The 18,017-nt window shown below is 32.7% G+C and overlaps 1 protein-coding gene across 1 annotated transcript; it reads left to right on the forward strand.

Annotated features, from left to right (window-relative positions):
• Positions 1-45: 45 nt before the first annotated feature.
• Positions 46-14,913, forward strand: LOC143083160 (uncharacterized). The gene is made up of 4 exons (XM_076259390.1): positions 46-123; positions 2,493-2,620; positions 12,136-12,258; positions 13,296-14,913. Exons 1-4 carry the CDS (start codon positions 116-118, stop codon positions 14,573-14,575), a joined length of 1,539 nt encoding a protein of 512 aa, XP_076115505.1. The 5' UTR covers positions 46-115; the 3' UTR covers positions 14,576-14,913.
• The last annotated feature ends 3,104 nt before the right edge of the window (positions 14,914-18,017 follow it).

Below are 18,017 nucleotides of genomic sequence, written 5' to 3' on the forward strand. Positions count from 1 at the left end.
AAAAATAGATATATGACACATTGGTTTTCCATTTACTATAAATAAATCATACTTCGTATATTGTATATATACATGCACACACACATTAAAATGATCATTTGATAAATACTCCAACATGGAAAGGTAAGAGTTTATTTTGCTTTCTTTGATTATTTGATTGTTTCGGCAAAATAATCCAAATAAATTAAGTTATCTCTTTTTGCTGATTAATAATAAATGATCCAGAAACTATCGTTTATTTGTTAAAAAATAAAAAAGTCAAAAACTAATGACATCGAATAGTGTCTTTATCACAGTGTCATTCAGATGATTACAGCACGTCAAAGTCTGGTTGTGTTTATGCATATATTATTATATAATTGTTTAAAATGCATTTTAGAGAAACTAAAAGACAAGTTCGTAAATGGTTGTTAATATCAAAATGTAACTCGATGGCATGTATATAAGGTAGGAGCCTCCTTATCGATGGAGTCCTAAGATCTTTCCTAAGACATATCTGAGAGCATGATTTGGGATGGAATTAAGTCTGTTTGAGCATGCATATCGATTAGAATTATCTTACATAGAATGTTCTAACATTGCATAAAAATTAATCAGTGAATATAATAATAATATTAAATAATGATAAAATGATAACAAATATTAACAGTATCATTATAAAGATTACAAAATATAGAATTATTATATTATATTATTATATATAATGATTAAACGAGAAGACCTCATTTTGGGTGTCGCTTCTCTTCCTTCCACAATAAATCAATCATCATCGTCTATGTCCTAAAATATAGAATTATTATATTATATTATTATTATATAATGATTAAACGAGAAGACCTCATTTTGGGTGTCGCTTCTCTTCCTTCCACAATAAATCAATCATCATCGTCTATGTCCTAAAATATAGAATTATTATATTATATTATTATTATATAATGATTAAACGAGAAGACCTCATTTTGGGTGTCGCTTCTCTTCCTTCCACAATAAATCAATCATCATCGTCTATGTCCTATAGGTACAGTGGATAGTCATATTTGTCATCCATTCATATGGTTATTCAGATTGAGTTATTTTGGGAGAAAAACGAGAAAAAAGGCGTCCGGATATGTTTTCGTCATTGGACGAAATTTTAAGTCATTTTAGACTTCCGGTTTGCGTTTTTCTGTATACCTTGAACATACATATACTACGAATAAAGAGTATTTTCTGTCTGATATCATTTTCAAGTTAACTATGATATCCACGGCGGTCACAGAGTTTATTAGATAGAGATGGTCTGTATAATATATCAATGACCGCCGTGGATCGATCATTAAACTGAGACTTAAAAGTAAAAACAAAATACACTTTATAGTAATGAATGAGAGGGGGCAGGACCTTTTCGGGACGTCGGGATCGGGTGCTTTTAAGATCGGAATTTCGGGATGACGGGATATTTAATTCTTATTAAATTCGGGACCTCGGGATTTCATGTTTGTACATGTAAGCCCAGGATATCGGGAGCAGGAACACTACGACACCACCACCCCCCTTTATGAATGTTCAAAATATACAGTTAAGCATTAAAAATTATTCATATGTTATTAAAATTAATAGAGAACATTTTTTGGGGGAAAAGGAGGAGCCGGGCTAGAAAAACAATTGTCCTGTCCCAAAGTACCTACGACTTTTGATACCACTTCTGAAATTCTCCAGTCTTTAAATCCTTTACATAAATTCATTGATTACAAAAAAAAAGATGTGGTATGATTGCCAATGAGACAACTCTCCATAAGAGACCAAAATGACACCGAAATTAACAACTATAGGTCACCTTACGGCCTTCAACAATGAGCAAAGTCAATACCCATAGTCAGATATAAAAGACCACGAAATGATAATGTAAAACAATTCAAATGAGAAAACTAACGGCCTTATGTGTGTACAAAAAACAAATATATAACACATAAACAAACGACAACCACAGAATTACAAGCTCCTGCCTTGAATGTTCATAATATACTAAATGTATGTTCATAATGAAATAAAAAGAAAACCAAAAATTGGGAATTTTGGAAATAAGAGGAGGGATACAAAAAACTTTTTCCTGTCCCCAAGTACCTATGACTTTTGATACTTTTCCTAAAATTCTCAAGTCATTAAATATTTTACAAAATTCTTCCTACAACACTTTACATACTTTCAACCACGCTCTGAATGCCCACGGGTGTGTTCTAGTTATATAATGATTGTTCGTATAAATATCACTAGACTTTCTTATATGAAAAGGCCCACTATTTCGTACGAGCGATAATCATAATATAGTGTGACAACTACAATGTAAGTGAATGGCTTTGGCTTTCCAAATTTTGTATGAATTCATCTGCCTGTTATCAAAGACTACGATATTTGCCCAAGAGTTTAGATAGAAGATGAGAAAAAAAAACAATCAATGACAACATATTGTTCAAGTAATACTACTGAATGTATTTTACCTTATTATCTTGTAGTGAATGGGAATGCAGTGTTTGTACTTTAGTAAATAATGCATCTAATCGTACATGTGAGGTTTGTTTGAACACAAAACCATCATCTGCAAACACTTGGTCACCATATCTACAGAATACTGCTTCCAGTGGTATGTTATGCCATATTTGTTAACAATTATATTATCTTATCTGATCAATGTTCGGTGTGAGCAAAGGCTCCGTGTTGAAGGTCTAACTTTGACCTATCATGGTTTACTTTTACAAATTGTGACTTGGATGGGGCGTTGTGTCATTGGTCACTGATACCACATCTTTTTATATTTAATCACTTACTGGCAACATAATTGTATATTGTTTGTTTGCTTTCTTAATTACTTTATATAGTCGACTATCGTTATCTGAAAAGTTGATCGGTCTCACTTACAGTAGCAGTACTTTTTAGTAATATTTTAAGATGTTTTTATCACATTATATTGAAGTATTTATCCATCTAAACATTTTGAAAACATTCTAGAGTCATTATCATGTCCCAAAAGGGAGTCAAATAATAATCAAATAGATATAGGAAGATGTGGTATGAGTGTAAATGAGACAACTCTCAATCAAAGTAACAATTTGTAAAAGTAATCCATTATAGGTCAAGGTTGTGTCAAAGTATGTTAATGACAGCACATGGTAAATATTATCTATATACGTGCACATGGAAGAAGCTTATCTTTTAGTCCTCCATTGATACCAACTGTCCTGCTGTTAATCTCTGACCACAAGATAAATTATGCGGTCTTATTCAAACATTATTGCATTGCAATTTACAGTAGTTTATATAAGTATGGAGGTACATAAATGTCACTATGTTGGATATTGATATTTGGTTATATACAGCTGGGCACTCTTTTAATATTCTCTTATCGTAGACTGTCTGGATTGGGAAGGAGCTTTGACAATATCTTATTACTACATAACAGATCACATATGTGCGGTCAAACTCATTGTGTAATTAAAGGGAGTAATTTCAACAAACCCGTGTCCCAGTTTTTGGTCAATTTGAATTTTTCTTCTAATTCATAATTTATAGGTCCCCAAAGACGAAAGGTGAAATGAGGTAGGACACCCATCAGTTTAATCAATATGTGAATCTCTCATCTAGCAATAGTATTAAAACATTTGACTTTTTTACACATAATGTAATAGCTGACTTTTGGGCTTTATAAAAGACTAAAGTTACTTTGATAGGGTTCAGGATAATAATTAATCAGTAACGTAAAACACCCTGTTTAACATTGATAAAGTTATACTAATTTTACAAATAAAACAATAATTCAGTTATACACATACTAAGTATAATAATCTTTCATTGCATATAATGGTATTATACAAAACATTGCACTTCAAAAATACAGTTAAGTTATGAAAATAATGAGATCAAATATTATTTTTAATCATCAGATCATAGTATTAATGTCTTTACATATAATATATGTATGTAGTGGTTCAGATTAACAACATTGATAAATTAAACAAATATTGAAAGCATTCAAAATCAAGGGAAATAACTTTTTATCAAAACTATGTGCTTAACATACTAGCATATTAATCTATTGTAATAAAAATTCATAATATCGAATAAAATTTGTAGATTTAGCTAATAAGGTCCTTATATTTGTATAAAGTAACATTTGTTTATAGTGGAAAGTTGTTTAAACGTTAAATAAGCTACAATTAAAAATTGCTTGCTAGTCCTCTCTGTGATTACCTTTAGAGAACTTTGGTTCATTTCCCAATCAATCTATCATGAAGGGAAGATAAATTAATAGAATTTCAATCATAGTCTTTTTCAAAAATGATGAACGGTTCTTTATATTGGTATGTAATCATTTTAAACGTTTCAAATTTATGAAATTATATTCTTACATCAATGTTTTTATACACCAATAACAAAAACTGAAATATATTGAATTGATACATTTTGTAACTATTCAAATTTATATCAGAAACCTAAACTTAATTATAAAATAATTAACCTGTTAAATGGAGACAATTCTCGCATAACTTTTTCGAATTGGCACATAATACAACGGAATGTCACTCTTGCATACAAATGGCACATCAATATAATTAATTAACTGTGCAATCGCGCTCCACCTTCAATGATGATTCTAAATTATAAATATAACCAAAAGTTGTTAATCTATAGATAGTAAAGACTAATGAAATCTAACCCACTGTTAAAATATTTCTTTGCATTTTTTTAAAACTTCCTCAGTAAAATGTTTGAGCCACTTGACTTTCATAGCTCATAATTAACGTTTTTACACAATATTTAAATAAAGTAGCTAAAGATTATTCGCTTCTCAAAGTGTAAGACACATAAAAATCGTATGCTTGCACCATCTTACCCAAAAACAGATTTAATTAAGTTCTGAACATTTCGACATTTCTTCGTTAAAACCGGTTTTAAACAAATCACAAGTACGTGTTAAGATCCGACTAAATACCCATATCCCGAGATCGTCAGGTTAATTTGCTAAACATACTCCATAGTTACTTCAACCTTTTTAAACAAAATACATTATAATTCTAATAACACGATACTAATCCTTACCAAATTGTGGAGCAAGGTAATTACTGCCGTGGCACAAACCAATTCAAATTTACATACTCACGGTGGGTATGGTTGTCCTGCGAGAGAACGTACTGTGCTGGTGATTTGGTCCTGTCAGGTGCTGGTGGGTCCTGATTCTGTGCTGGTGGGTTTGTTTACATTGTATCAGAACGGCAATAAAACGACAGTTTTGTTACTTAATTTTTCTCTGATGCGTCATAAGTACCATGCAAAGTATATTACAACAATATTATATTGCAAAAGTCGTGCAAGTTCGTTAAACGGAATTGTCCTGACGCTGTGCTGGTGATAAGAAAAACGGTCCTGGTTCTGTGCTCCTATGTCCTGGTTCTGTGCCTTTATATTTTACTTAAAAGTGGCATATTTTCAAGATCATTGATGCTGTACCGTTATTGACTAATTAACTGTTGTGTGCTTTCTTGAAATTGACATTGTTGTGAATCTGTTTACTGTTATTATAAGAGAACAAATACCCCTATTTTTTTATTATTTTTTTTTTAAATTAACTGTAATCTTATTTATTGGCCTGTTGATGGAACCCTTCTTGTCCCCTTTTAAGATAAGAAAATATGTTTACGATTTACGGGATTACTATCATTTTGCAAGATCACCAAAATACGTTGTAATTTATACAATACTTATATAAAGTAGATGATGTGGAATGTTTGTTGTCAATGGACTTTCCATAAGAAACCAAAGGAAGTATGTGTTAACACCCATACGTCATCGTACGACCTTCAACAATAACCCATAAAATAAAAATGTAAAAGGTTTTGCATAAAAATGGAGAGCAAAAATATAGAACAAAAGACTTTCTGAGCGTTTGAATCATATGTCTTTAGCAGCTTAAAACACATTTGTTTGTGAACAATTTAGTGCTGACTATAAGAATGACAATAGTATTGCGGGTTTGTTTGTTTTTTTTTTGGGGGGGGGATGGGGGATAAGTTAGAGCGAGGTTACAGTGAAAGTTTTAAGCTTGGAATAGTTTCCCGTAAGATTTAAAAGTTGTATTTTAAAAGAAAAATGGATCTTATAGCTATTAAGAACCACTTCACTTGCTGTATCTGTAAGATTTTTTCATCATAATTTTTTTTGTCTGAACGGTTATCAGGTATTTTTTTTCGAAAGTGCGATAGAACACTAAAAAATATCACTATTCAATGAAAGGGCAGACTAGAATATGTCAATTTCAAAAATTAAAATACCTCGTAGCTTCATACTACCAATTGAGTATAAAACAAGTATATAAGTTTAAAAAAGAAATTCATAGATTAAAAACCTACATTTAAGTTTAAAAGGTCATAACAGTTTAAAACAATACAAATCTACACACACACAAAACTGGCTTAATTTCAACTGGTTATCAACCCGAATCGCTATAAGATCATATATAAGCTCACCTGTGTCGAGGGGTCGTGTGAGATTCATGTATTGTCTTGGCGTCCGCAATTACAAAAAGATATAATCTGAAATTACTTGACCAAATGTTACCAAATGATTTTTCAAGAGTGAATCTAGGAAAAACAATATTCATTAACAAACATGACCACTGTCTGTTAAAATGTATTCGAGTTTTTAGTTACAGACGATTCCATTGGGTATGTAGGCAGGGGACAGGTTATATCTTTGGTTAGCTTACTTGTAAGCTAAACCGTGAAGTCATTGTTAGGTAAGGTATACTACCCTCCTTTCGAAGTAGCCTGGTCCTACAGACAGAAAGATGTGTCATTTGTCGGACTAGTCTACTCTTAAAGTAGTGTAGTTTACATAACCTAACAATGTCTTTTCTGTTCTGCAAGCAAGATAACCAAGGATATTCCCTTTGTCTACACACTCATTGAAATCGGCTTTTATATTGAAAAAGTTCAACCAATTAGGCCAAAACTTACCGAGTAAAAAAAAATTAAAAGGCCAATGTCTATCTACCTTGCACATTTCAGAAAATTCAGATCAGATAACGAAACTGGGTCCAGCAACATTTATAAGCAATTTAAGATTTTGACCCTCACAGTTTCCATTCACCACAAATATTCTCGTTACAACGAATCATTTTAAATACAAAAATACCAGTTGCAGCCTTTTGTTTATCTATTAATATATGTACACGGATAAAGCTATGAAAGGCAGCAGGGTCACCAGAGTGAGGAGTCCATGTCATCTGAAATAAATGCTAGTAAGCATAGATCTAGAAAGCGACAGATAATCATGACATTAAAAAAACTCTCTTCTTTTCGACTTTTTTCAAACAAATTGACACATAAAATGAATTATATAGTATTGTGGAATTTTTAACTTCTGTTAAATTCATTGGTTACACATTTTACTAGAATAACAATCCTGTCAAGTATGAGCTGGGTAAAATATTTCAGAAAAGAAGATGGAAATGTGAAAGTTTCCGTGCGTCAGGTGCAAGAGCATACGAACAGCTAACATGCCTCGTCAGGGTGGAAGCTAAAAAGTTCACGAAAATTTGATTTAAAAACTTTATTCGTTCTAACAAAGTTATTGAGATTTTGTTGAGGATTTAACCATCTACGACAACAAGAATTTTTTTTTTTTAGAATTTACAGCTCTTCTATAAATATATGCAAAGCAAACCATTGATCAAATTGCTTTCTATGATTGTTTGGATGTTTGTAAACAACAGGTAAGTAGTCTGTTTACTATATACTAGAATTTGTTTGGACAATAAACATTAACTTCAATTCCTGTCAGTTTGTGTTTGTCCAATCAAATCCCAGTATGTATTGAAGCTCCGCCTACCTATTGTTTGAAAACATCCAAGCAAACATAGCAAGCAAGTCACTCAATCAAAGTTTTTTTTTGCATGCTTTTATAGGAGAGCTGTACTATATAATACAAAGAAGCGTTTAAGTCTTTCGCCAAAAAATACTATCAATTTCTTTTTGTCATATGTAAACTTCCGTACCATTTCCTTCCATTCATGATCATTAAATTGAACTGTAAAATATTTCTTGGTACCTTCTTAATTCCTTTATAAGTCTTATGTAAACATAATAATGACAATAACTACTGTGAGCACAAGATTCACTACACACTTTTAAAGTTCTGCTTCATCAAACATTAAAATGTGAACTTAATTTTTTGAGACTTTTTTAAACGACACGATTGGGATTTTCGTATATGAGAACACGGTTTATCTATTAGTTGAAAATGCGGCTTTGAACTAGCTTTCAGTACCTGCGAGCATTCGTTGTTCAATAATGTGTGTCTTTGTGTTTTTATTTTATGTGATAAATTGTTGTGTTGGTACACCACTGTAACAATGAAGGAGGAAATGAGGAGGGTTGATTGGGTGGAAGTGAGGAGGGGTATGCGGAGCGCTAACAAACATGTTTATGCGGCATGGGCTTTGATCATTGTTGAAGCATCAATGTAAGGGGCATTTAATATCTTAATAAAACTATTCTTATTTTAGATACTATATCTTGCTATCTGATATTTGACGAAAGATGTTGCCCTTTTATGTAATTATGTAATACAAGTTACGATCATTTAAAAACACATATAAAACAGCCAAATGGATGCACAAGAACTAAAATAGGAGTCATAGATCCTATTGACAACAATTATCTGCCCAATTTTATTGATTTTTTAAAATTTGTTTCAAATATGACCAACTTCTTATCCAAAATCACCAGCACCGTATCAGGACCCACCAGCACAATGACAGGACCCACCAGCACAGTATCAGGACATGAGTAAATTGAGAAAATGCTAAATTTTAATAAATTGCAATGTTTTTTCACAAAATAGTTTTGTCGTGTGGATTACGGTATAGAAAGCGGACTCTATGAGCATTTTTGTTTAATTTTTTCAGTTCCTGATTTTCTGAAAATGAGCATTTTTGTGTTACGCTTACTGAAACAGTTTAAAGGGTCAACTTTTTAATGGTTTACATATGAACCCATAAGAAACAAAATTGAAAAATCTCAACTGTTTTCTTCAATTTTTTATGAGTGAAAACGTCAAAAATCATAATTTTCGTCTTTGTTTACATTTTTTCATTGATCACCAGCACCCGTCAGGACCGAATCACCAGCACAGAACGTTCTCTCGCAGGACAACCATACCCACCGTGATACTGGTATTTAAACATAGACCTAATTATAAAACATACAATATAAATAATGTTCTTGTGTATAAAATAAAACATAACTCGGACAATACTTTAAATATGTGCAGAAATGTAGTTTGCTATCTAATTCAGCTTTAATTTTGTTTATGTTTTCTATTTATAATCAATTAACAATGTTATTGTGTACGGACTAATTCACACATGTAATACACGGTGGTATTTAAGGTTCATGTGAACCCTATGGCTAAAAGGGCCGTATTTTCACCTCAAAATTTACTCTGAATATAGACAAACCTGTGCATCTGGAAAAGTTTTAAGGCATCGCATGCCCTAGATAAATAGAATTCAAATGCATTGTATGATTTAGAAAATTCATAACTTAACTGGATTTTGCCGTGCACTTTTTTTCGTCCTGCAGAAGATGATAAAATTAACAAACAGTTGAGTTTCCCTTGATATGGTCCACTCAGGTACACAGTTAAATCACCAGTTATTGTCAGGTATCTATTGTCCATCTATTGCCCATGTCAATCAATACTGTTCACTTAAATTATTACTTGTGGGGAAGTTCTCAAACCTGTTTCCCAACTTAGTTTATTTTGGCACCGTCTGGAGGAATGAAAAAAGTGCACTGCAAAATCCTGGTAATTTTATTTTTCTAAAACATAAAACATATTTGACATTTATTTATCTAAGGCATGCTATGCCTGAATTTGTTAACAGATGGGTAGGTTTGTCTGTACTCAGAGTAAATTTTGAGGTGAAAATACGGCCATTTTAGCCAAAGGGTCCACATGAACCTTAAATCTACTCATAACAAAGTCTTATCGAATACGCCTCAAAGTATCGATCGGAATGTGTGTGCTTTCTAAAGTGATTTACATATAGCTCTAACGAATGATTACCAGTACTTTATATAATAAAATAAGTGTATAATATATGCATTTTATGTAGTGATAATACTTTTCGGAATCATAGAGAAAAATAACCATTCATACCAAAAATCATTCAATCTATGAAAATATATTAGAATTATTAATAAAGAAGTAAATAAAGAAAACTCACGTCAAAATGTCAAGTCACAATACAATACAATACAATCATAACTACTCTCTATAAATTCTCAAAGACTTCAATAGCTACTGGACATATACATCCGTCCATTTTGACCCCATTTGTCCTTCTAAACCATAACAAAGAACCTCGGAACTAAGTGGAAAAACTTTCAACTAACCAATAAAATCCAAGTAATCATAAATAATGTTTGGAAACGTTTCAGTGTAATAAAAATTTATATTAGACAATATGTTTTGAAGTTTTTATTTAATATTAACATAATTTACATCTTTTTTTTACAATTAAAATATAAACAAAATAAAGAGGCTACCACAATTACACAAGTATTCCCAATTCCAAACTAAAAGACTTTAATTGAAAGAGTTGATCCTGCTTTGATTCATAAAAAATAATTGCTAAAGTACATACACGTATCTTGTCTAATTGAGGGATAAATCCTACTTTGTAAAACATCACTCTGATTCAAACAAAACTCTGTAACTGGCGTTATCAAGATGCTTGATTTCTTGCTTGACAAAATATTTGTTACGTTTGTAGGACGTGTTTTGCAACACACAACCGGCATCACCATGGGAAAAAAGTGTGCCCCTCTTCTTGTCGACTTGTTCCTTCATTCATTTGAGGCTAACGTCATACAGGAACGTCTTATAAGAAAGACAATACGTCAGTATACGTATCCTAAACTTTTCTTTCCGCTATATAGATGATGTTTTCTCACTAAATAACACAAAATTTGGGGACTATGTTGAACTCATCTAATCCATCGAAATTAAGATAAAGGAAATCACAGATGCAGTTAAGTCTGCCTCATATCTAGACTTACATCTCAAAATTGACAATGAGAGTCGGTTTAAAACAAAACTTTACCACGAAAGACAGCTTCCCAATTGTGAATGTTCCATTTCTATGTAGCAACATTCTAGAAGCGCCTGCATTGTATATATATATATCCCAGTTGATACGATATTCCTGGACTTGTATTTCCTATCATGGTTTCCTTGATAGAGGATTGCTGTCACAAGTAAGCTTTTAAAAGCAAGAGTTCCAAGTGGTGAAGTTGAAATCCTCCCTTCGTAAGTTTTACGGACGCCACCACGAGTTTGGTTGAATCCGTTTTACAGATGATAGGGTATATGTTCCTAATGTCGTTACTACAATTTCTGACCTACCGAATTAAACTTATTTCCGGGTTCATACTTATATTAACATGAGGAACACGACAAGTGCCACCTTTTAAGCAGGATCTGCTCACCTTCCAGGGCAACTGAGATCATCCCCAGTTTTTGTAGGGGCTCGTGTTGCTCATTTTTTAGTTTTCTATGTTATGTTTTGTGTACTATTGTTTGTCTGCTGGTCTTTTTTTTCTTTTTTAGACATAGTGTTGTCGGTTAATTTTCGAGTTATAAGTTTGAATGTTCCTTTGTTATTTGTCGCCTCTCGTCACTCACTGGTGGCATATATAAACCAAATATGAGACAAGATTTTGTAGCGTGTGTAAGATCCGTAAGAGGGAAGAAAACAAATGTTTAATACCATTTAACATGAATGTGGTATTCTTATTCAAGTTGGAATATCATTTTTTTTTACAGTTAATGAGTTATTGATCATACCAAAACAACGTTTACCTATCTATAGATTTAAAAAGAGTAATATTTCAGCTTTTAAATGAGTAAAAGATTTTTAGAATCCATTGAGTAATTTTGGAGTATTTTATCCTTAAAAGCTGTTTGTTTCAGTCAGAAAAGCCAGACTTTAGCATGTGTAGTGCTACTTTAAATGAGATAACAGAAATTTGAACATATCTAGAGAAAGTACGGTGTGAAATGAAAATCAAAGTAAATGTATCTTTAAATGAATTTTAGAATGGAGCTGTCTTGTATGTACGTACAATAACAAAGGACAAGATCAGATATGCGGGATATGTAGCAGTTCACGTGACGCTAGTGCTACAGGACCAGTAAATATCCCTGATTATTTGAACAGAGGTAATTCGCAATGTTAATACCCTAACCCCTAGGGTCTTTTATTGGACATAATACACAATCATACAAACGTTGGTTTTCAATATTTGCCGAAGAACTGTGTAAATTTGGTTGGTTATGAAACTACATATTGTATAACATAAACTGTTCAAGCAATTATAACCCGTGTTTAAAACATTTAATGTTGGTCGTAAACATCAAAGATTTCAGACTTCTAATTTAATGTTGTGTTTTTGTTTTTTTTTTTATCTTCTTGAAACATGTCTATAGATCCATAACCAAACTCATATTAGTAAAACAAAATGGCAAAAAAGATGTCATGTTTATAATCTTCAACTGAAGCCTGCAAACATTCAATAAACAGTTGTTATCTCAGTTCTTAATCAAATGAAAGAAACCACATAGAATGAAATTCAAAACAGTGTGGCTGTGGCCATTGATTGACACATTTTATTCATCCATTGACTGGGACAATTTAGGTGAACGTTTGTATGTAACGACCAATGCTCACTATGTACTTTTTAAAGACACTTAAACTATGGGGTCACCAAAGGTTCTCAACACCTTAATAAAGTAATTCGAAAAATTAATCAGAAATAACACGATGTTTTGATTTATATCAATTATATAAATCAAAACATAAAGGTTATTCCTGATTAATTTTTCGAATTATTTTATAATTAAAGGCGTTAAGAACCCTTTGGTGACCCCACAGTTTAAATGTCTATCGTAGGTACGTCGTGAACAGTGGTCTTTACAGACAAACGTTCACGTAAATTGTCCCAGTCAATGGATGAATTTAATGTGTCAATCAATGGCCACAGCCACACTGTTTTGAATTTCATTCTAATATATAACACACTTATCATTTAAGCCTGCGAATCGTAAAGGTATGCCGTTCATATATTGATGTTTTGCTATCAAAATGAACGCGGCAACAAATTGTGCATGTATGTGCATCGCAGGTTTGTCGAATTGGTTCATTGAAATAGATCACAATGTTTAAAGATCAACGTATATAAGACTACCCTTTATTTTAGATGCAACTAAGAGACCAAAGTTAAGTGGTGTGATAGACACAACTGAATTGCGAATTGTAATAATTGGCAAAACGGGGACAGGTAAAAGCGCCACCGGAAATACAATCTTAGGCAGACGTGAATTTGAATCTAAAGTATGCGGAGCCTCTATTACAAACAAATGCAAGCTTGGAATGAACACCAGATTCGACCGCAAAATAGTGGTTGTGGATACTCCAGGACTATATGATACAGGGATGACAAATGAGCAAGTTACAAAGGAAATAGTAAAATGTATTGGGATGACTGCGCCGGGACCACATGCTATTCTACTAACGGTCAACGTTGGTCGATTTACAAAGGAAGAACAAGATACGGTTAAACATTTTGTTGATCATTTTGGAATTGGTATGTACAATTACCTCATGGTTGTTTTTACAAGAGCAGACGATCTTGAAGATGATAATTTAGACATAAGGGAATATGTTAAACATTGTCCCCAGTCACTTCAGGCAATTCTCAAACTTTGTGACCACCGCTATATCCCGTTTAACAATAAACTTTCTGGTTACAGTCAAGAGCAGCAAGTTAAAAATTTGATAGGCTGCGTGGATGAGGTTGTAGGCAAACATGGTGGTTTTTGCTACACAAATGAAATGTATGAGGAAGCAGAAAAAACACTGCGAAGACGTGAAGATGAAGTAAAGAGAAAATTGAAGGAAGAGGAACGACGAAAAGTGGAAACTCTTCATCGCCATCTTCAAATGGAATTTGATGAAAAGTTTGCATTGGCGAATGAGGAAAAAGAAAAGCTTGCCGATGAGATCAAGAAGATCGAAACTGACAAACAGATAGCAGAATCTCGGGAAGCAGAGACAAGAGACCAGATAAATGCGTTGACAAATGAGTTGAAAGATTGTAAGCAACAAGAAGAAACCCGAAATAAAGAACAAGAAGAAAGGCTAGAAAGAAAGCTACATGAAATGGAAAGGAAACAAGCCGAGCAACTACAAATGCAAACCAATAAAGCAAACGAAGACCGAATAACGCAACTGCAGAAACAAATGGAGGACAACGAGCGCAGACGAGAACAACAGATAGAGGATTTGAGAAGGGAAAACGAACGAAAAGTGCGGGATGTGGAAGAAAGCTATAGGAGACAACAGGAAGCAGCCGCTTTACGTGATAACTCTAGAACAGGGATCGAAAAGGAAGAAGATGCATTTTCCCAAATATGGACTGGAGTAAAAGGAGCTGCAAAAGCAGTTGTTGAAACTGTAAAGAAATGTTCTATTATGTAGAAGAAAATAACTGTTTTAATATTTTTAAACATTTTTGTGGCTTAAATTTTTATAAACGTTTAAGTGCAAACTGTCCAGAAAATGATAGTGGATGTAATCTTATATCTAGTATTATGCATTTGAAATGAAACACGATAGCTTACGTATTTATAAGATATGTTGCTTTAAAAAAATCCATCGAAATATTTAATCGATCTGAACAATGAAATTTTCTTATGAGTCAATCGACTTAAAGTGCATGACAGGATTATTACCACACAGTAGGAGTATTTTGCGCAACTGAAAGGCATTGAATATTATCGTAGTTTAAATATTTTACATTCTAAATGTGTTTTGATTTTTGTTGTTTAAAGTAATACATAATGAATGTGAAGTTAGCAGCCCGTTCGTTATTCGATATTCGATATCCAATATCCAACCGGCTGCAACCGAAGTGCACCCAAATTCCTTTTAGTCTCGTTTGTATCTACCTATTCACTAACTGTCTGCCTAATATTAGAAAGATTGAGAGATCAGGGGCTCTCACTATTCCCCTATGCTCTTTGTCCTACAATTTTGATAATTTTTAGCTGAAAAGTGACAATATAAGCCCTCCATAGATATCGAATCTGACATTATTCGGGGAAATCCTTCTAATACAACCTTTATGTATACAGAGTCTATGATTTAATTAAATTTTATGGACATTGAAAGACCAGGGGGTCTCACCTTCATTTAAGCGGTCTCAGGTAGGTTTTCACTATATATTTCTTTTTGGACTTTCCGTAAATATTTCTATTTATATATTCCTAAATGTTTTCTAAAGTTATCGTTTTTTTTCTTTTTGTTTTAAGAAATAGCATGTATATAGGTACATCTTTAAAGTTTTTTTATTGACAACAAACTATATTACATAAAGGCAAATGTAAGTTAGAAAAGGGTTTATATTCGAGAATAACGAGAATTTACGACAGCTTGAAGAGGTCATTAAACAATTTTCTACGTATCTTATCAGTCTTCTTAAGTATGAAAATCATGCTTTTAATGTTATTTCTATTGTTATTTAAAGTATTTTTTATGATTTCAACTTAATTTTGAATATCCAACCGACTGCTAGCAGCCGGTTGGATATTGAATATCGAATATCGAATAACGAACCGGCTGCTAACTTCACATACCTTAAAACATATTGGGATACATCGATCCGGATATACTGATAGTATCTTTTGTTAGCATCTGACCTTGTTTTTATTAGTAAGTCTTTATCATGACGGATGTACTCAGTTGCTATAGAACTTCAAATTCAACATTGTATTGTCAATCAAATACGCCCATTACAGGCAGAATAATCAAGTTTAATTTAAGTACAAATTATTAATCAATACAAAGACTTTGTTATAACTATGTGAATAAAATGAAGAAAGTAAAATCACTATAATTTTGTATCATTAATAATATATTAAGTATTGAGGCGAAAGATACCAATGGAATAATCAAACGCATAAAAAGAAAACGAAAAAACGACCAAAAAACAAACAAGAGTAAACAAAACACAACATAAAAAACTAAAGACTGAGCAACAAAAAAACCCATCAAATATCAGAAGTGGTGTTATGTGCTCCGGAAGGGCAAGGAGATCCTGCACCACAGGTGGCTCCCGTCGTGTTGTTCGTGTAAGTGCAAACCCAGTGATAAGTCTAAATTGGTACATCACAGTCGGGGAACACGGGACCGGATTGTGGTTATGACTATCGCCATTTGTGAACAGGTATTACATAATGGCAAACAAACTGATGATGGCGTCCATAAAATTTTCGCAGGGATGATTTCAACTTCACCACTTGGAACTCCTGGTTTAAAAGCTTAAAACTGCAAGCTCATGAATATCGAATATTTTGGAAGATCTATTTTATTACAAAAATGTAGTAACCATTGAAATAATTTTTAGAAAAAAAATACTTATTAATTGTTATCATGATGGCAGTTGATATATCCAAGTCATACTTTTAGAAACTTGTGTTTTTTAACTAAGTGCTCAAAATCACACCTTCCTTTTGTGAAAACTGAAAACAATCACTGGAATTAGATTGTATGAATATTTTTTGTTACACAAAGGCATCGACCCAGTGGTAGTAATAGCATAAACGGTACCAATTTGTTTGCACCAGATGCGCATATCGACAATCAATGTCTCTTCAGTATACGTAATGTTCGAGGCCAAAATATTTGAAAATCCAAGATCATTAAAAAAAATGAAAAGCTATAAACCCAGAAATCACCAAAAAGGTATAGCCAAGGCCGGGCAATGAATCAGAATTTTGCATGAGGGATATATATTCCTTAATTTGAAATAATTTCCAAAGTAATATTACAGCAAATTGTAATAGCACAAAATCCATATTTTCATGCCACTACCGAAGTACTGGCTACTGGACTGGTGTACCTATACAAACAGATAAATAAACTATTAGTCTATTTAAATGAAATATAGAACATGAAAGATGTGAGGTTAATGCACATGAGACAACTAATTATATAAGCTGCAAATTGAAATTTATTTTGTTTGTAAATGAGTTGACGAAATATTTGACCCACTGGTAACCCTGGTATTCATTGTCTGTGGTTCTTTTATACAGTCTGTATGCATTGTCTGTGGTTCTTTTATACAGTCTGTATGCATTGTCTGTGGGATAAGATACAGTCTGTATACATTGTCTGTCGTCTGTTTTCGTTGTCTGTAAGAAATGTCTGGTTCTTAGATACAGTCTGTATACACGGTATGTGGTTCTTAGATGGTCTGTATGCATGGTCCGTGGTTCTTAGATACAGCAGTCTGTATGCATTGTCGGTGGTTCTCAGATACAGTCTGAAAGTAATGTCTGGTTCTTATATACAGTATGTATACATTATATGTGGTTCTTAGATACAGTGTTTAAGTAATGTCTAGTTCTTAGATACATTTTTCATGCATTGTCAGTGGTTCTTACATACATTCTGTTAGTATTGTCTGTGGGTCTTAGATACAGACTGTATACATTGTCAGTGGTTCTAAGATACAGTCAGTATACATTGGATATGGTTCTAAGATACAGGTTTTATACATTGTCTGTGGTTCTTAGATACAATGTATATGCTTTGTCAGTGTTTCGTAAATACAGTCCGTATACATTGTCTGTAGTTCCTGGATACAGTCTGCAAATATTGTCTGTAGTTCTTAGATACAGTCTGTAAAATTATATGTGGTTCTTATATATAGTCCGTATACATTGTTTGGTTCTTAGATACAATCTGTATACATGGTTTGTGGATACAGTTTGTAAATTATGAACGTGGTTCTTAAATACAGTTCGTAAGTACTGTCTGTGGTTCTGAGAAACAATCTATATACATTGACTGTGGTTCTTATATACAGTTTGTTAGGATTGTGAAAGGACTTATAATTTGATATAGACTATTTACAAAT

The sequence above is a fragment of the Mytilus galloprovincialis genome, chromosome 7 (genome assembly GCF_965363235.1).
Source record: "Mytilus galloprovincialis chromosome 7, xbMytGall1.hap1.1, whole genome shotgun sequence".
NCBI lineage: Eukaryota > Metazoa > Mollusca > Bivalvia > Mytilida > Mytilidae > Mytilus > Mytilus galloprovincialis.